The 21,988-nt window shown below is 37.4% G+C and overlaps 1 protein-coding gene across 1 annotated transcript; it reads left to right on the plus strand.

The window, feature by feature from the left end:
* The first annotated feature begins 17,832 nt into the window (after positions 1-17,832).
* Positions 17,833-21,667, plus strand: LOC144212722 (heart- and neural crest derivatives-expressed protein 1-like). The gene is made up of 2 exons (XM_077740822.1): positions 17,833-18,536; positions 20,653-21,667. The coding sequence occupies exons 1-2, from the start codon at positions 18,021-18,023 to the stop codon at positions 20,749-20,751; spliced, it is 615 nt and encodes a 204-aa protein (XP_077596948.1). The 5' UTR covers positions 17,833-18,020; the 3' UTR covers positions 20,752-21,667.
* The last annotated feature ends 321 nt before the right edge of the window (positions 21,668-21,988 follow it).

Raw genomic sequence — 21,988 nt, forward strand, 5'->3', positions numbered from 1 at the left:
TGCTGGAGTCTATCCCAGCTGACTTTAAGCCAGAGGCAGAGGACACCCTGAATTCTGAAATGTTTCGCAACATTTTCTCTGTCTTTTTGACAAAAAGTAACAACTGTATTTTCACGACTATAAGGCGCACCGCATTGTAAGGCGCACCCTCAATGAATGACATTTTTTCCATCTATAAGGCGTACTGTATTATAAGGCACAGTGTATTATAAGGCGCACTGTATTATAAGGCACACTGCATTATAAGGTGCACTGTCTATTTGGTGAAAATTTAAGACTTTTAAGTGTGCCTTATAGTCGTGAAAATACGGTAATTGCTATTGACTTCCAGGTATGAAGCACTCACTACAGTCACCTCTAGAGCCAGCCATTGTTGATGGGTTGGATTTTTTTTTTGTAAACTAAGATGGCATCTGCATATTTAACAGTATTGTTTCAGTTCAGGCGTTTGTGGGTTTTTTAATATCCGACAGTGGTGTTTTTTTCGTTTTTGGTTTTCTGTTTTTTTCCATATATAAGGCGCACTGTCTATTTTGGAGAAAATTTAAGACTTTTAAGTGCGCCTTATAGTTGTGAAAATACGGTATATAAGGAGGGTGAAGCCATTGACCTTGCTGGTTGTTTTGGGGAAAGGGCAAAAAGGCCGTCGATATGAGCACGTTGATAATTGAAAGCGTCTGGTGTTGCGTGTCAGGCCGTGGCCTCGCCAGCTCCCGTCGACACGTACGCTCAGATTTTGACCTAGGGGCTCACTACTTCAAGTCTGGAGCACATGGGCGCCCCAGCAGTCATGTCGCCGATCTATCGGCCGCCAAAGACCGTGGGAGAAGGGAGGGCCGTACACGGGAGGAGAAGATGCTAATAATATGATACCAAGACAAACTATCGCTTGTCACCGAGGATTTCGAGAGAGGTTTTAGCTCTCCGACGTGATTTCTGACCTGACTGGGAAATAGAAGAAAGAGGTTGCTATAATGTCTGACCCGACATTTGGTGTACATTTATTTAGACGGCCGGGGCAAAAAAAGGCCGTGGGAAATCACAAGAACATAATTCCTTAGTATTCATGTATCCTCCAATTTTGTTTTTTTAGAAGAACATTTTCAGAAAAAAAACAGCTAACTCCATTTTTTTTACTTATAAAAAAGGTGTTTTCCTTCATACCCAAAAAATAAATAAAAATAAATCATGTTATAACTCCATATACTGAGATCACAATTCCACAAGCAGACAACAATGCATGTTCACACGACTGTCTGTATTAAGGTAGAGGTAAAGGGTATACAGGCCTTGGTGGGGGTCCCGAACGCGAGAGGCGGCGGTACCAGCGGCAAACAGTGACGTGGCTCATAAATCCTTTGCAGTAGAAGAAGAGAAGCTAGCGTCCAGATGTGAAGCGGCGCTAGTGAAGGCAGGAGGACAGATTTATGGTCTCTCCTTTCTTTAATGAGCTAACATCCTCTTGGCTCGTAAGATGTTTAAAAAAATACAAACTCACCTCGCATCTTCTTCTGTGTGCAACAAAATTGGGACTCCTCTGGGAGGATGTCAAATTTCAAACATTTTTCTTTATCCTGACGTCAGCTAAAGCAGCTGCTGGAAAAAAAGGAGTGTGAATACTTGAATGGCAACATAAACACAGTGAGGTGATATACAATAGTGAGGTTTTAAAAAATGCTGCGCAAAGCGAATTTGGGTGAGAAAGAGGTGAACAAAATGCTAAACTGTTAGTTTGTTTTGGTTCTATGTTCAAGAGCTAGCATCCGTCTAGCTCTCAGTGGTACCAACTCATTTTTGTTGTGGTTCATTTCATTGTGACGGTGTCGTCTGGAGGGCTGTCAGACAGGCTGAATGAATCCATTTTCTGGTGGTTAATAGATGATTTATAGACATTAGAATTTGCTCAAATCCTGATCCAGGAGGCACCCGGATTACATGCCCGAGTCACCTCATTTGGTTTCTCTCGATGCGGAGGAGCAGCAGCTCTATTCCAAGACTGAGCTTTGTATCCTTTCTCGAAAGGATAGCCCGGACACCCTGAGGAGGAGACTCATTTTGGCCACTTGTACCCCAGATCTTGTTCTTTCGGTCATGACCCACGGCTAATGAAATGAGGGTACATCGATAGATAAATAGAAAGATTTGACTTTTGGTTCAATATCCCTAAACGCCTGAGTCTACCAGGGTCCTTGGATTGCCACCATGCCAGGCAGCTCAAGTCAGTCGCCACAGCAATGGAGGCATGGAACATGGTCCATTAGGACTTCAATATGATTGTTTTCCCCATCCTAAAATGACTAAATAAATTCAGCGAATTAAAACATAAGGCTGTGTTTTTATGTACTTATTTACCTACTTCTTCCTCTATAAAAGGGGTGTCGTAGTTTTGATTTCATCTTGAGGGCTGTTATGTCCTCCAACTAGGCTGCCAAAATTAATTTATTAATTAATTGACAGTTTTTCTGATCATGCTGACCGATAAATATTTTTTAGATGTTCAAATGAGTACAAATATTCTGCAATGATGGATTTAAAAGTGAAAGCACAGGAAATAGTCCCTATACAGCTATTATCTTCATTTGAATTTGATCATAAAACAGAAAGTCGGCACTCTCATCATTTACTTTCTCGGGACACACAAAATGATGGGGCGGGCCAGATTTGGCCGAGAATGTAAATCATGAGTGCCAACTTTCAATTTTAGGATTGAATTCAAATGAAGATTATAGATGTATATTACATTTCCTGATTTTCCCCTTTTTGAATCCATAATTTCAATTTTTTAATCCATTTTTTCTTTTGTTTTTAGTTTGAAAAGCATTTTGTAAAATCGCAAAATAAATATCAACTTTAATATTGAGCATAAAAAGTATTTTTCCTTTTGAAATGAAACACAAATGATTAAAAAACATTTTCATTTACAAAAAAAAAACTCAAACGATGTTTTAGACCTGTATAAAATTGAATATTTAGGACTTTTGATCCATTTCTTTTAATCCGGAAAAAAAATTCCAAATATTATATCTAAAATGGTCCGTCCAGCCCACATGAAATGGGGTTGACGTTAATGCAGGCCGTGAACCAACTGAACCAAATTTGTATATTCTGTAATGGCTGTAATAATTCTTTAAACTACAGTTTTAATGTCTCAATGAAAAATGGTGGAAAATGCATGATATACCCTATTTGTGAAGATAAAATAGGATTCTAGCGTTTTCTATGTTGTCATGGAAAGAACCTTCCATTTATGACTCCAGAAAAAACAAGGACAAGCAAAAAGATAAAAAGTTAATCCAAATGTTTGTTCGCTTCCTGGCTTGGATTAATGTTTACTCGGCTACACAGTTTGGCATCATTTAGCATTGTTTTACCATATCGTTTGTCATCTGCCGGGTTTTACGTGCTTGTTTCATTTCACAGACCTTTGGAACGCTTTGGATTTAATGAGTGTTGGCCTTATCCCGCAACTAGTGTTATCGCTTTTAAAGCAGTCACTATTCAGACTAAAAAACTTGAGGGGTGATTAGTATAAAAGGTGAGGGCCTGTGCTTATTTCCGAGGACTGAAGCCGTGGGCGGCCATTTATGAGCTGTTAACATGAATGAAAGAAGCTTTTAAAGGCACAGGAGGTAAGAGAGGATTTGTGTGGTAGGCGGGCCCTCGACTGGAACACAGGTTGCTTTTAAATTGAGGGGCGGCGGCTGACCGGGTTTTCTGAAGACTCCCTACACCACTTAGACTAAAACTCTCAATAGCGGAAAATTTGAAGATGAGGACAACATTGATTCCCAAATTTACTGGATTCTTTTATTAGGGTTGTCAAAATTCATCATGGTATATTCCTTGGACAATTTAATTTGATACAAGGGCCTTTAATTGATATACTGCAAAATTATGAACACACTTAACCCAATTGGCTCCAATTCAACTAAGGCAATAACAAACAAATTATTTTGTGGTAGAATGATTTTTAGAAAAAAATCCTTGGAAGAAAATTCTCAAACACCATATTGAAAGTATAATCATTTTGCATTTTTATCAACTTAGATCCCATTGTGCTAAACAAATAAAAAATCAATATAAACAATCAATATAGTAAATAAATGCCATATTGAAAGGAGTTTTTTGTTTTGTTTTCATTGATGCCAACTGGAGGGCGGCCCGGCGGATGAGTGGTTAGCGTACCGGCCTCACAGTGGGGGACCTGGGTTCAAATCCAGGTCGGTCCACCTGTGTGGAATTTTCATGTTCTCTCCGGGCCTGTGTGGGTTTTATCCAGGTACTCTGGTTTCCTCCCACATTCCAAAGACATGCATGGTAGGTTGATTGGACACTCTAAATTACCTCTTGGTATGAGTGTGAGCGTGAATGGTTGTTTGTCTCGTTGTGCCCTGCGAATGGCTGGCCACCAAATCAGGGTGTCCCCCGCCTCTGGCCCGGAGTCAGCTGGGATAGGCTCCAGCACCCCCGAAACCCTAGTGAGGATAAAGCGGTTCAGAAAATGAAATGAGAGGAGATGAGCCAACTGGGATGGCAAGCCACTTTTTTGGGTGGATGCACCTATTGGCCATGAGGTGCTCGATAGCGACAGGAATCCAAATTGAATTTCCGCATTCATTTTATCCATCTGCTGGGGTCAAGCCCAAATGTTGTGATCTGCTAATGCATCATTTATCGCAGGTGTGTGTGTGGGAGGGGAGACCCCGATGACAAGTTTCCCACCTTATCCCAGCTGCTCTGAGCTGCCAGCTGATTTAGGACTACCTCCACCCCCACCGCTCAGTCCCACCATCGCCGCCGCCCCGGTATGTAAACCATGTGCTGCAGGAATGTATAAGCAAGCCGTAAAAATGGGATTCGCCGGCGAGATGTACAAGACAGATTACGCCGTAAAACAAGGTGCTCTTTGGGTTGTTTTGGGGGTTTGTGAAGGGTGGTTGGGGGTCGTGGTTCCCACATGATGTAGAGAACTATTGTGGGTTTGGGCGGAGTGCTCATGTGTTTAAAAAAAAGCCCAAAATGGATTACAAGTCGGATAATATACGACCCTCGTGAGGGAGCAGAAGGACTTCGTCCTGCTCGCGTTTACGTCGCCTCACGCAGTCTCGGGATGTTTCTTAAACGAGACGACACCCCAAAACTTAATACCACAACATACCTTAACTTCTAGACTTCATGCAAAGTTACATACCAATGTAATTTCTATGATGAAGAACATGATTAATAGACATTTATAGTTCATTCATAATAATATTATATACAGAATATAAGTGCGTATGAGCATTTTATACCATAGTATATTGAGTAAGATTGTATGAGTGTATGGTATAATTTATTGAATGTGTCGTTTTAAGTATTACTTTTTGAATTAAACATTTTAACCAGTATCATATTTTTTTGTGAATTAGCTTGTCTTTTGGTGGTTTAAAATTCATTTGTTTACATCGTAAGTAGTTTATTTATGTTATTTTTTAAATGAAGTGCCCTGTGATTGGCTGGCAACCAGTATATACTCTGCCTAGAACCAGTGGTTCGCTAGAAGATTACTGGCTTTTCAATGGAATGTGGAATTGTTTTTTTTTCATTTTATGTCATGCATTTGTTTACATTAATCTTATTTCTATGTTTCATTTGTATTAAATAACCATGCTTTTTAATTACTTCTTATCAAGTGTTTTATTTTATAATTTGTTTAATGTATCTATATCCATTAATTGAGAATGTATTATGCAATTTTATTTGTGTCAATTCTGTATTTGGACCAACCCCCATTATTTTCATTTTGACATTTTATGAATTCATGACCAGATACAGAATTATTTTGCCAAATGTGTGTTTGTGTGGTTTTGACATCTGAGCAAATGTGACTTTAAAGTAACATTTGGGTGTGGTAAAGGACGTGGTTTCCTCTTCGTATGAGTCGTCAGCCCATTCATCTTGTTTCACGAATAGCTTTGACTATCCGTCTCGAGCTTTGTGGCTCACATTAAACCAATACGATTGCTCGCATACCACTCAAAACAACACAAAAAAACCGGTTGCAGATAAAAGCAGAAACTTGGCAACCATACTGGGGAAGGGAAGCGGACGCAACAAATTTGGCTGATGGATTTTTTATTTTGATGAAGAAAGTGTCATAAATGTTGACATATCAAACAAAGCTCTTGTGATGATGTCATACGGATGCTTCTTGCACTCATCATGATAATCAGATCAAGATGGACAATGTTCCATGTAAGCCCATAATCTCCTTTTAATCATTTAAAGCTTCCTGAATGTTGGTTTTATTGTTATGAGATTTACTGATTTTTTAATTTTTATTTATTTCAACATGCAAACTCCAGACATTGAGGAGCGACCTGGGATCGAACCCATGGCCCCAGAACTGTGAGGCCGATGTGATTCCAAAATTTTCATTAATCGTAAATTTAACAGAGGGAGATTGCAATTATTCAACGTAGAACTTGGATGCTACATCTAAGGCCGTCACTGGTAGCCAAAGAGTTCAGATGTGTACTCAAAAGGGGTGACTATCCCTCTACTGTATTCCACAAGAAGGACATATGTCATATGACGTGACACCAACTCCCCCATGCCTTGATGTCATTGACCTGCGAGTCACCAGTGGAAGTTCCGAGAGTCTTTAAATTTATCCGTCTTGGCGACAGGAAGCGCGACTCCCTCACGTGCCAAAATGCTAAAATTAACACTTGTCATACAGCATCATGCCAACGCTCCACAGCGTTGCACTTAAAAGCACCAGGACTCGCTTGGGACACGGGACTCCTCATATGTAAGTTCACCATAAGAAATGGCATGAAAATGTGAAAAAAAATCACTTACATGGCATCTAATGCACAACTGAAGTCGTGTGTTATAGAAGCCAAGCCGTAATAAAAAAAGCCCACTGGGCAAAAAATGGAGGGGTTTGAAAGCAAATAAAAAAATAGGAGAAGGAAGGGCGGCAATACAGGGGGCGCCTGTTATTCCTCAGAGGACAAACGAACAAGTGAAGTTGACATGCAAAAGCCGGCGGAATGAGAAAATGGTGCGCGGGGTAGCGAGATCGCGCCTCTGCCAACTCCCAGAAGCCCTTGCCAAATAACACGCCATCCTTCTCTGCCAGTGACGGCCATAGACGTCCAATCTATTTGGACTAGGATAATGGAGGCCTGCAATCCAGTCCATTTGTTTGAGTTATATATATATATATATATATATATATATATATATATATATATATATATATATATATATATATATATATATATATATATATATATATATATATATATATATATATATATATATATATATATATATATATATATATATATATATATATATATATATATATATATATATATATATATATATATATATATATATATATATATATATATATATATATATATATATATATATATATATATATATATATATATATATATATATATATATATATATATATATATATATATATATATATATATATATATATATATATATATATATATATATATATATATATATATATATATATATATATATATATATATATATATATATATATATATATATATATATATATATATATATATATATATATATATATATATATATATATATATATATATATATATATATATATATATATATATATATATATATATATATATATATATATATATATATATATATATATATATATATATATATATATATATATATATATATATATATATATATATATATATATATATATATATATATATATATATATATATATATATATATATATATATATATATATATATATATATATATATATATATATATATATATATATATATATATATAATATATTTGTGTGACTGTAAATATGTAAGAGTGTAGCCGAGGGCTAATTTTCATCTTTAGTCACTGGTGTAGGTATATAAGATGAACAATGACACACACTAGACACACACTCACGCAAGCACACACACGCACACACACACACACACTCACACGCAAGCACACATACACGTAGCACTATTTTAGACAGCGTCGTGATCGCAACTTTGTTCGTCTAACAGCTAGGCTTTAAGATGATTGCAAAGAGGTTCAGAGACGGGAGTTCACATATGTTAATTGGTATTGAGTTCCAGGTATGAGTGGCGCGAGACTTTTGCTTTTACTTTTGCCAAAAGCACTCTTTTTAAAGGGATTTACACAGTACATCTATAGTCAGCCCTTGTCGATGTGTTGGATTTTTTTGTGTACAAAATCTTTGTGTAAGAAGATTTTGTGAACTAAGGTGGCATCTGAATATTTAACAGTATTGTCCAAGTTCAGCCGTTGGTGCTTTTTTAATATCTGACAGTGGTGATGTTTTTGGCTTTCTGTCCAATACTTTCAAAGCTTGCTTATAAAATGTTTCAATTGGCTTTAGTGTTATTTTGCAGGCCGATGACCAACTTGCTCACCCAGGTGTTAAATTGTTTCTAATGAACCTAATTGAATTCGATTTTATTGATTTATTTTTTTACCTGTTGTTGGAAGGCTATGTTGGGAGTCAAGAGTGATTCCTAGGTATTTAAATTGTTGGACTACATTGATTGTTTTTCCTTGGACAAAAACGTTGTTGTTGTTTGTCACTATTTTTCTACATGCAGATGAATTTAAATGTAGTTGAGATTTTACAAGTTGCACATCTAGACATGACAACTTATCGGTATCTCGACATCAAGTCATCCCTGTGGGCAGCGTTTGATGATGTCATCACTGTCAGGACGTTTTGGGGGTCAGGGGTCCACTGGCACCAGCAAGGCTTATCCCAGATTGACCCCAGCCTCTCATCTCTCCTTTCCCACACAAATGAGTGACCTGGACAGCCACAAAGCACTCACATTCAGATTTATGGGGGCTCACATGAGCCCCATCTCACGTGTAATTTCATCAAGTTGCTCTTATCTTTACAAGTATTTTAACCCAAAAATACACGCTAATTTATATCCAACGTTATCAGCCGTTCGATTCTTCCCAACTTATGATTAAATCTGCGTAGCGGCTTCGTTGCTGGGAGAAGCCGCTATTTTGCAGGGATGGACAAAATGTAGTTCAGTAAAAATTAAATCAGAGTATGACTAATTAGTATGGAAAATGTAATGTCTCCAAATTGGGAAAGGGGAGGGTTAGGTGGAAGCCACACCCCCCAAAAGGGATACTTTTAGATCAGTGTTTCTTAACTTGTGTTCGATGGAACCCTAGGGGTTCAGTGGAGCCTCTGCTACGGAGGTCTAAACACCCCGACTCATCATGTCTATACACGATAACGGTGCTTGGACGTTTGGTCATGGTAACAGAGAGTTTACTGTTGAAACCAGCTCTCAAAATTATATTCATGAGAGAGTTTAATATCTAAGAGAGAATTTAATATCTAAGTACTGTTTAATATCTAAGTACTGTTGAAAACAGTAGATATTTAGATATTATACTCTCGCTCATGAATATAATTTTGAGAGCTGGTTTCAACAGTAATTAGATATGAAACAATACTTAGATGTTAAACAGTACTTAGATATTATACAGTACTTAGATATTAAACAGTACTTAGATATTAAACAGTACTTAGATATTAAACAGTTCTTAGATATTAAACTCTCTCTCTCTCATGAATATAATTTTGAAAGCTGGTTTCAACAGTAATGAGATATGAAACAGTACTTAGATATTAAACAGTACTTAGATATTAAACAGTACTTAGATAATAAACAGTACTTAGATATTAAACAGTACTTAGGTATTAAACAGTACTTAGATATTAAACAGTACTTAGATATTAATCAGTGCTCAGATATTAAACACTTCTTAGATATTAAACTCGCTCTCTCTCATGAATATAATTTTGAGAACTGGTTTGAACAGTCAACCCTCTGTCACCATTTGACCGGCGACCAAAAGACTGGCGACCAAAAGACCAGCGACCAAAAGTCCGGCCACAAAACATCCGGTCACGCACAATAACATGCCCTGCTTAACGATCACCGGCTGCAGATAATCACATGACATTGCTTGGCCAATCAGCACTGCAATGATTTTGAAAAAAAATCTAATTTTATATTACACCAAAGTAGGGTTCGGTGAATGCACATATGAAACTAGTGGGGTTCGGTAGCTCCAACAAGGTTATTAACCACTGCCTTAGATGCAAGCATAACATTAGACTCTGAGAAGACTTCTTGTTCTTGGTAAAATTAAAATCAAACTGAAACTGTAGTTTTGTTGCTTTTGGAACAAAAATAGTGCACACAGTTTTTGATAACTACTGAAAATTCAACAAAATCTTCATTCTCTAAGAAATGAAAACCCCCACATTTGGAGATGTATACTCAATTTTGAGAATGTATGGAAAAGAAATGTTTGGAGTTTTTTTCTTAAAGATGGCAGAATTGCGAAGAAAACGTGTTTTACCTCAGATCAAAAGGGTAAGAACATAGCTATTTAAAGGATATTGATGCTATTTTTGAGTCACCTGTAAATGAAAACACATATTTTCATATCTATTCATCTTAGACAGTTGTTTTATACAACTTACGGAAATATTTACTTTCCCCCCTTCTTTTTACCAAAAAGACAAAAGAAAATCTGTTTTTGTTCATGGATTGTGCATATAGCATATTTTTTTGTCACTAAACAGTAACAATTTACAAAATCTTATTAAACTTTGCTGCATTTTTTACTTATATTTGAAAAATCTAAAAAAAAGTCCATACCATTAACAATGTGTATGTAATTGCGGCATGTATTTTACATCTAAATATGTGGAGGGTTTTTTTCACCCCCTAAAAGACAAATAAACAAATCACTAAACAGGAGATTCATACAAATGCATGTATCTCCTAAAATAGTTTTCCAGACAGTTTTAGAGATGAATGCATTTCATTTACCAGCATCAAGTATTATTTCTACACTATTTTCATGTAATGAAAGGATACTTGTTCTGTTTGAAATGTAGAGAAAGCCAAAAAGTCACAATATTGGGAGAACCCTGGTTTTCATTGAGGAAAGGCCCCCATTGCAAGCTCAAATAAGGAATATTCTTTTCATTTTTCATGTTGCAGTTTATATCAAAAGAGACATAGAAAGCGGCCGAGGTGTGAAAACAATCTGCTGGCCACTCCACTGTTTCACAAGGCGTTGCCGGTGTCCTGCAACTGATACCACAAAGGTCATCGACCAACCGCTACATAAAGCCATGATAAGCGTCCAATGAGAGCGGGCATCGGCCGCCCAATTGGAGTCGGAAAGCTTTGTGTGGCATTCCACAGGGCCGATCAGACGCTATCACTAGAGCTGCAGAACTATTTTTAGATGTTTCCAGATAGGGCTGAGTTCCGACTACAGCTGGGACACAGGAATTGCTTGGGGAGGCATTTACACAGCACCGACTGAGAAACCCCCCACAAAACAACTGAAAATGCATATTGTGTCCAACATGGTAGGCAGGGTGGCCAAAGAACAGCTCTTAAACTTGAGTTTAGATCCCCAGCCCCCCAAAAATCACCTTCCAGGTAAAGCTAATGGCACATCTGTGACCCATTGGTCGGCTTTAATGAGCCTGGTTGGCGTCGTGTATGAATGAACTTTAACTAGCTGCTGCTGCCATTAGGGGCCGTTATGTTTGGCCAAAGCACAATGACCTCCAGAGTGTCGCTGCTTTTCTTCCTGATTGGATGAATTGCTTTTTTTTTTTGCTAAAGCGGAATCTGACTTGTACACTGTCAACGACCGCTTTGTTTTATTTGTCCAGTGAGGTGAACGACAGGAAGATAAGGGAGGAAATCTAAGCTCATATTAAGTTATATCAATGTTTTTGGTGTGTTTTTTTTAATTGCATGGCTAAAAGCAATATTATATTTTGAGAATGCCTATGATTATTTCTTACTGTGCATTAAATACAGAGATTGATTACGTCATGGTGAATTCCTGGAATATTTTCACTTTCTGCTTGTGTTTTAGTGCTGACAAAAGGAAAGTGTAATACCACACAGTTCAACCCAAGTGGACTATAAAAGTAAATCCGTGCATCTGAAACAGATTGCTCATACAGGACAAGTAGTATTTTGGAGGGTTTCTCCTGTGGATGAAGAACAATTCGGGACTCTTTACATGAAGTTTATTTCACTTAAAACAAGAACAACTATCTGTGTTAAAAATAAAAATGTTTTTTTACATTTCATCGTCAACTAAAAAAGAACTTTTTTCTGTCTGTTTTTGTGGGCATGAGAATACTTTTAGGGGTCACCCCATGATATACATGACCACAAAATTTTATCTCGTCAAACGAGAAAACAATTGAGAATTGAATTTTTAGAACATCTCTGGGCTTCTACAAATGTGGAATTTGCCACCTAATTTTAGCCTTCCTGCTATTAAAAAAATGGCTTCTTAAGACTTTTTTTGTGGTTGACTAATAATAGTCATGCCTACTATATTATCAGTTTTTAACTCACACTGAAATCAGAGGGTAGGGCTTTTTTTTAAATGAATTCAGTTGTACTTTTGACTTGGTCAAGGACACAAATGTCTACTCCAAGACAAAATGGCAGCCTCCTGATTAATTGAGACTTTTTTTGTCGGTCAACTCATGATCAACAATACTGAGGTCAAAGGAAACCAGTATTGTGATTTGATTTTTGAAAAGCAGTTTTGAATGTAGCCCAAAAATAGCAGCTTTTCTGCTTACAGGTTTGGTCTGAGGCATTTCATGTGTCTTCCTCTACCCAATAATGACAAATCAACCAAATTTTAATTTGCTGAGCAAAAGCTGCTTCTGCGGTTGATTTTTTAAAAGATTCAGTATGAACAACATGTTTTTGCCAAAATAACATTAGGTTGAAAATCCCTTGTTAAACATTTGTTATTGCATCTGGAAAACAAAATAATTTTAAGTGGGCTGTTTTCTCAGCACGCCATAATAGCAATATTTGGGAGTCTGAAGAAAAGCTTCTAAATGCTTTTAGCAACTTTAGGATCCCCGAAGTGTCTCCACCTGAAGGTTCACTGGGGGTCAAGCCTTTACGTACCCCTCCACCTGTGTTTTGACTGTCAGGCAGGCCGCAATCCTCACGGGCTCGTCTGACACAGAGCAGCCCCCTGCCCCGCCAATCCCCCCTGTTAAAGCTGCTGCTGTGAAATCATTAGAGCTTGGGTTCATCCACCGCACCAGGGCCATGCACGACGCCATGCTTAAGCACGGGCAACAAATCCACGATCATCTTTCATAAATACGCCTATTTCTATTGCACTTCAAGTCATTCTTACTGATTTTGTAATTTTGTTTTGAGTGGGTTTCTTGGTTTAAAAAATGCTAACATGCACCAATAATAACTTTGCTTAGTAGCAACAAAAAACTAGACACCCTATATTAACAAGTTTTTTTTTATTTTTTATTTTTATTTTTTTACTGAAGTCCTGTTTGTTTCTTCTATTCAAATTTACTGAATCTGTGTACTTCCTTGAGGTCTTTTTTTCCCTGACTGCAGAAGTGCTTTTGATTCACCCTACACTTTATGTCCGATGAAGAAAGAATGTGAAAAACATTTATTTTAAAATAATACAAAGTATTAACACAAACAAAGCCCACATTTAATCGGTAATTAGGTTAGATGTTCCCTCGTGGTGAATATTGATCTTTAAATAGAATATTAATCTTAAACTACATTTTTTAATTACTAGTGATACTAGTGATACTACTTTCTTAATCACCTCTTGTAATATCAAATCTGTTGTGGAGTTACTTAGGGCATGTCACGATGTGTCTTTTTCTTCTTTAGTCACTTTTCTGTGGCATTCCAGACGTGCGCCTCTTATCTTTATTGGCTGTGGACGGGCAGAATTACAGCAGACGGGTCCTGCTGGATCACAGAGGGCCCACAAAGTCCTTATCAAAGGCCTGCCGAATGAAATATAGATCTAAATGAGATGCTTTGGTGATGGCCAGCATCGGCAAGGCCGGGCGACACCCTCGATTGGCCCAGAGTGGAGTGAAGTGGCTGCCGTAAAAGCTAAAGCAGCCAGATGAGCAGCAGTTGAAAATGTCTAAGATTCTCTTGAGGACGGCTTGAGAACTGTCCATCAAGATGCTGTCCAATAAAAAGCACAGATTTTTTAAATTATATTTTTTTCAATTAAAATGAATACCCATGCCTCCCTGAATGAACCCGGGCAAAAGCTTGCGCATAAAGTTTGGGTTTAGTAGGAAATTAGCCCCATTAAAAAACGCTTAAAATCTGTACCATGAATTACTAAATATTTGCAAATTGTCAAAAAAATCCAAAACCAATGGTTTTTTTTTAAATGCGCCACTTTTCTATGTGGCAATTCTTTGATCACATTCCCATTTTTCAAAAACATATTTTTTAATCAAAATCAAAAAGCTTATTTATTTTACGAATTGATTTTGGACTAGATTAGCAATTATTTATATTTGCAAATGATGTGCCAGGATTCACAACGGAAAACTACTTAATATTCATTCATTCATTTTTTGGACCACTTTACCTCACAAGGGTCACTGGGGGTGGTATAGCCTATCCCAGCTGACTTCGGGCCAAAGATGGGAGGCACCCTGAATCGGTGGCCAGCCGATTGTAGGGCATGGGGAGACGGACAGTTATTCACACCTACAATCGTACCTAAGGGAAATTTAGAGTGCCCGATCCGCCTACCATGAATGTTTTTTTTTTGTAATTTGGGAGGAAATGGAGTACCCAGACAAAACCCATGCAGGCCTGCGGATAACACGCAAACTTCACACAGGAGGATTTGAACCCAGTACCCCAGAAACCGTGAGGCCGATGCGCTAACCAATCATCCGTCGGGCCACCCTCTCCCAAATATTCAAACCTTTTAAAACAATGTTGGACGTGCTTTAATTAGCAAAATAAGAAATAAGCCAGAATCCTAATAAAACAAAACATTGGTCAAAAATACATAAGAATGACCTATTTTTTCCTGCTGGTCAACTAGCCGGTGGTTGTCGAAACGGCGCCGCCGCCTGTCTTGAAAGGCCCGACTGGCTCGTTTGAACGATTCCGATTTTCTGACGTTTGGATAGAAACTTGCCAGGATTTTTTTAAGTACTTCTAAGGGAGACAGCCGTCGTGACGTAACTGCCGCTTTTCCCAGAAAGACTAGCTAGCCGCGGTGGCGTCTAATTGAAGTCATTATATTGAATTAGCCTAGCGTTGTGTGCTGTAGCAATGGGTAAACACACTTTGACTCAAGGGCCCGATTATTTGTTTGGAGATGTAGGGAGGAGAGTAAGCACCCTAAAGAGTCGGGAAGAGGCGTCTGTTGAAAAGTTGACGCCACGACACAAACAATTACGCCGGGAATTCATAACACGGCCAAGATAGCTGCCCGAGGCCTTCTAAAGTTGTGTCTCGGCAAAAAGGGGGAAGTGTGTGTGTGTTGGAGATTTTCAACACCTTAACAAACTCATAGAAGATTAAGACAAGTTTTTATTTCTATTTTTGAGAACAAAAACATGACGCAATGGTATGTAGAATAAAGGATTTCAAGAAGAGATTTGGGGAAAGATGGGATGATTGTTTTGGGGGTGGAGGCTTATATTTCATGTCTGTGTAGTGGATGTCTTAATTAACAGTGTCAGGTTTGCTTTCTGGACACCACATGGACTTCTTCAGGCTGACAGCGACGGGGAAGAAGCGAATCAGCAGCGGCCTACACCATCATATGGGAAATTCTTTTTTAATGTCAACATACAGATGACTAGGTATGCAGTAAAAGGAGATACATTTAGGGATATCAAATAATAATTTTCTCCCCCAACAAACTGTAGAATTTGCAAATTTTGACATCTGTAGGAAAACATGAAGAAAAGCCTCATAGTTTGTCATTGTGACAAACCAAAGGCATATAGTAACTCAATTTCCATTTATATTTAGGGTTGAATGTCAGTAATTCCTCCAAATATTTCCACCAAATTGTACTCACACTTATATATTGTTAAAAACATGTTATCACACAATGATTTTTTTAACTTATGTTTTGTCAAAGTTTGCATTTTTTTTCAAATATGGAATTCTGTTTTAAAATTTGCTAAATTTGGAGTTGCATTAATCAAAATGTAGCTCATTATTTTTTTTCATGGCAATCAGAAATCTATTTGCTAACTTTAGCTACTCGGTTGATCCTTATACCCTGCATTTTTCTCAAATCCAACGAACAAGAATAACTTTAGGGAGTTTTCCGATTTTTTTTTTTTTAAGGGAAAAACAATATGCAAAACTTGTCTTTTTGTCGAACAGCAACATGTTATGATTTAGAAAGTGTATTAAATTGGTTTAAACTGATGAAGTGCAAGCCACATTCCCCTAACTTTTTTTCAGACATAGTACACACGGCTTGATTTAGAGGTGATTATGAGCAAATTCCAGATATAAATACAAGAACACAATACAAAATAATCTTTGATTAAAGAACTGTCTTGATTTTGCTGACTGGCCTCCCTTAAAAAGGCATTGTTCTTTAAAATGGAATAATGTAGACCACCTCCCTCAATGCAGACAGCCTGTTGAATTAACGGCCCATGAAAGTGAAAGCAGGACTCAGGGGTTCAACTAAATACAGCTTGTTAGTCACGCACATCAGCACTTTACAGGGTGCTTTTTATAACAACATTCAGCAAGCTTTGTTTCACTATTTATTCATAGTCAGTATGCATAAGGCCTTGAGATCTTCAAAAAAGTAGCCTCAAATATAAAAATGGAAGCCCCAATCCTTACAGACTCACCCTAAAGTCTTGACAGATGATTATTTAAAAGAAAAGGCAGCAAAGTGGTGATGTGTAAACACAGTAAAGAGAGAATGAGGAGCTTTTATGGAATATAGAAAAAAGAAGGGGAATAGGAAAAAGCAGCTAGCTTGATTTATGATTGTATTTAGATATGTGGCTCGTAATGGTTTGAAAATAGCATGAAGGTCATGCAATCGTTTTTCTTTTGGGATGTCATCAAGATAGAACGGAGGCCAGAAAAAAAGGAGATACAACAATTTAACACAAAATCGTAATTACCCTAGAAAATACAGCAACTAACCCAATAGCTTCCATTGACGACAATAGACGTCCCCATCCATATGAACTGGAAGGACTGGATAACCATTTCTATGGCATTGAAGCATATAATCATTACCTACCACAAATGCCAGTTTAAACAGATTGGATGTCAGTGGTAAAGCGATAAAGAAAAAGCATCACGTTAAAGAGAATTCATTTTATTTTATGATCCAGTAAAATGCAGAAAATGCTTTGTATTTACTATTGAAGTATTTTGCAATTGATTTGTACTTTGAAGTTTGGTTTTGTCAAAGTTCATTTGTTTTATTGATTAAATGTGTAAAAACTATGAATTAAATTGCCGTGTTAAAGTGTCTGAACTAGACACAAAAATATACATATATGTATTTAGCCAATGTTCCAATTCGAAAGGACTGTGCATCATTGAACATAAAACCTGCCATGCCACTTTATTTTATGTCAAAGTTATTGGTACTATTTTTTTTAAAAAAAGGTGGTACTACATGTAGATAAGTCGAGAAATTTGAACTTGTTTTTCTTTTAAGTTTTCAGTGTATCGCCACCCTCCTGACCAACAGCAATGACGTCATTCAAGTGGCGAGCAGAATAGTGCGTCAAAATGTAGAGGAAAACAAACCCCGCCCACTCTGTACAACTCTCCACTTCATTGGCTACCTTTGGCAAGCGCACTCCTTATAAACCTGGGGCCCTCGCACCTTCACACGGGTCAAAATTTCCGACCAACCAGTAAGTGGAGTTTGGGGCGGGGGTTTCAGGCTTAGAGACATTTTGTGTAATAATAATAATAAATATAATAACAAGAAATAGTAATAATTATATATAGATTTTAATCCGACATGTTGGATAAACATGTGAGCGGCAAGAAGTAAGTCGTGAAGCGAGAGCAGTACAGAGGCCACACCAGACCAGGATGAACCTGATCGGAGGCTACCAGCACCACCACCACCATCATCACCACCACCTCATGCACGAAGCCTTCCCGTTCGTGCAGCGCTGCCACCAGGATGCGCCCTACTTCCAGAGCTGGGTGCTCAACCACGGCGAGGTGCCTCCAGACTTCCAGATTCAGACGCCCTACCCGGCCACAACGGAGCTGACGCCGGGCGCCTCCGTTGCCACCTCCTCGCAACACGATCACGAACGCCTGGAGGCTCTGCAATCGGGCATGAGCAAGCGTCGGACGGCGGGTCCCAAGAAGGAGCGCCGACGGACGGAGAGTATCAACACAGCGTTTGCCGAACTCCGGGAGTGCATCCCTAACGTGCCCGCCGACACGAAGTTGTCGAAAATTAAGACTTTACGCCTGGCGACCAGTTACATCGCGTACCTGATGGACGTGTTGGCCAAGGACGCCGGGGACACGGAGGGTTTCAAGGCTGAAATTAAGAAATTTGAAAACCGAGATCTGAAAAGGAAAAGGGACATGGTAAGTGTGAGCGTTCACACGGCCCGATTTAAGGGAAACGATTGTCAAGCATCTGTTTTTAACGCTGGTTGGTCTGATATGAGAGATCATCATGTAACAAAACTCGGATGTGTGAAAACACATTCATTTGAGATTTTGATGGGATTAAAATTATGAGTATATTTCTTTATTTTTACGGGCGGTTGCATTACATCAACTATTTTAATGAGATTAGTGTTTAAAATAACATTTTTAAATCATGTTTTTCCATCTAAAGTTTTTTGGACATTTGACATGCAACGAGGTAAAGGTTTAAGTATATACGATTTAAATGAGAATATTTGAAGCAAGATTGTTTTAAATTGGATAATTTAAATACGAGTTTGGTAGGCTTGTGTGGGTCTTTTTTAAATCAACATGGGAAGTTAACAGATTTTCAAAGATAGTCTGTGTATTCTAAAAAGTGTTAACCTTTTAGGCCGTTTTAAATTTGAACTGGGTAGTTTTGAAAGTAAATCCTATTTTAAAAATTGCATTTGACATTACGTATAATAATTGATAAAAATTAAAATAGCAGTACAGAATAAAGATGGGCGAATTGTCCACTCGACTGGAAATGATATTAAGGAAATTTGATTCAAGTGTTTTGCTGGAGATTTGGATCAAATCGGCAGATTTCTAACAGGAGTCTACCACAAAAAAACTTTGAAAATCTAAGCTCTGGGGGGAAAGGGGCGATGTCAAATGCAAAAAGTTGGATGTCCATGCCCAAAATTGAGGGAAACAATAGTAAATATACCCCACTTCGTGCTATATTCTGGTTAACGTTGATCTGTAAGAGTCTATAATTTACAAATAGTGGTCATATTCAATAATTTAAATGAAAGTTTCTTCAATTGGTGTACAAAACTAAATCTGGGATTTTTTTTCCAATTACATTGAATAGCAGTTTCCCATTCTAAAATAAGATCGAAAATTGATGTTATAAAATACATTTAAAAATAAGCAGTTGGTACTTTGAAAATATATAATTACCTGTGACATTGTCTTCTTCCTTAAATATAAGTTGAATGTGATCTTAAAGTGATTCAAAATAAGGATAAAAAAAGTTGAAACGGAGGAAAGACATGCATGCTTAACTCTGGCAAAAAATGGAACATACATGTACAATTCATATTTACCATTAATATTGATATTAATATTTTTATTACCATATTTTTCAATCGGAAATCCAATTTGAATGAAAGCATGGTGTTAATACAACACTACATTAGGTTAAAAAGATTGCACTTGAAACATTTTTTAAATTATAATTTATTATGGAAGTATAGCATTTTGGTTTATTTTGCAAAAACGTGTAAAATGTTAAATGTGCAAATACATTAATAACATTTTAACAGGGCGATTTTGGGGGGAAATAACAGATTTTTTCTAGGATAAAACTCTGAAAATAGTTAATATATGTTAATTTATGTAGAATATTTAAGATCACATGGTCAGAGCTGCATTGTTCATAAATATTATGAGTAGACGTATATTGAGAATTTATTTTCACATTGAATACAAGATGAATAAAAAGGGAAAATATAGCTCAACTCATATCATATAATTTTCCGAACCATTTTATCCTCATCATGGTCGCGGGGGGTGATGGAGCCTTTCCCAGCTGACTTGGGGCCAGAGGTGGGGGACACCCTGAATTGGTGGCCAGCCAATTGCAGGGCACAACGAGACAAACAACCATTCACACTCATACCTAGGGGCAATAGAATGTTCGATCAGCCTACCATGCATGTCTATGAAATGTGGGAGGAAACCGAAGTACCCAGAGAAAACCCATGCAGACTCAGCGAGAACATGCAAACTCCACTATGTGGACCAACCTGGATTTGAACCCAGCTCCCCCACTGTGAGGCCGACGCACTAACCACTTATCCGCTCGCCAGGCCACAGAAATATATCTATAAGCAATAATGAAAAGACACAATTTCAGTTCGTAGTGAACGTCAGGTGCGCAAATATATATACAGATAGGAACATAAAATATTTTCCAAAACATTTTTAACATTGGTTATTTTCTGTTTGTGCTTTTACGTTTTTTAATTACGAATAATGTGGTTGTTTCCATCTGGCTCAGAACGAAGGGGCACCCCAGGACTCGTTCGGCATCGAGAAGAAGGCGAAGGGTCGGACCGGGTGGCCGCAGCAGGTTTGGGCTCTGGAACTCAACCAATGACACCGTACGACCACCCTAAAAAAACACCACTTGTACGACCGTACGTGAACGCATCAATCGACTGAGCAAAAAAAGGGTCGTTATTCGTCTGTCCCGCTTTGGTTGTTTGTTTATTTGATAAAAGGGGAATATTGTATCCCCCCGTTACGTTCTGATACAAAAATCCGGCGAAAGACGTTTAAATTATGTAAAAATAAATAAATACAAAAAAACTAGTAAGTAAATTATTCATTTCTTGTATCACTAGTTTTGTAATTGCGTCACGTGTACTGTCTTCTGCCATTTCATTTGAGGATTTAGAGGCTACTTTTATGGGGCACAATTTATTTCTTGTTAGATTATTTGTCATTTTTTGTGAATTTTGTGTTAAAATTAACTTGCTCAAATACGTTACATCAAAAGAATTATAATCAGATGACGGTGTTCACGGTATTTTCCACAGAGTGTGAAACCATACTCAGGCAAAAGACAAATATATTGATCTGTTTTGTTTTTGTTGTTTATTCATGTTTTTTTGTTGTACCATAAGAATGTCAATCTACCTCAACGTGCTCACTGTCGGCTTGAATTGACCCACGAGAATGTTGTTCACTCTAAACACCGCTTGACACTAGCAAATGACAAGGAAAACCACCCTTTCAAACTGTATATTAATATTAATTGTGCAAAAATATTGATAGAAATGTACGTTAGACGTGAAGTTATATAATAAATTGTTATTTTATGGGGTCTGACATTTTTTATTTTAATCTTAATCCGTTCGAGAAAGGTTAGGTTTCATGACCTCAAAGATGAAGCTATACTTTCACAAGAACGTCAACGAGCATCGTTTTATACATGTTCCTCTTTATGCTGTGGCTTTCGCTAACGTTTTGTCATTGTGTGGGCAATTCATGGCTTATAAGTTTGATTCTTAATATACATTTTAACAGGTTTGTGTCATTAATGTGATTGTAAAGTAGCAAAATTGTAATTTCGCAAGGACGTATACTTTTGAGTCCTCCTCAATATTTGTGAGGACGAAACGGTAGAACGTTGTGATAATTTGTTTCGAAATTACTGTTTTAAATCTCAAATGCGAAAGTCTAGATTTAGCATTGAACAATGTAAAAATGAAGTAAAGCTTTATAAAGTTTTGAACGTTACTGTAAAATAAAACAAAACATGTTTGCTTAACAATACTGTCACCTAGTGGTGTTACTTAGTAGTGTTGAAGTTTTAAAATGTTTGCTGGGTC

The sequence above is a fragment of the Stigmatopora nigra genome, chromosome 19 (genome assembly GCF_051989575.1).
Source record: "Stigmatopora nigra isolate UIUO_SnigA chromosome 19, RoL_Snig_1.1, whole genome shotgun sequence".
NCBI classification, from domain to species: domain Eukaryota; kingdom Metazoa; phylum Chordata; class Actinopteri; order Syngnathiformes; family Syngnathidae; genus Stigmatopora; species Stigmatopora nigra.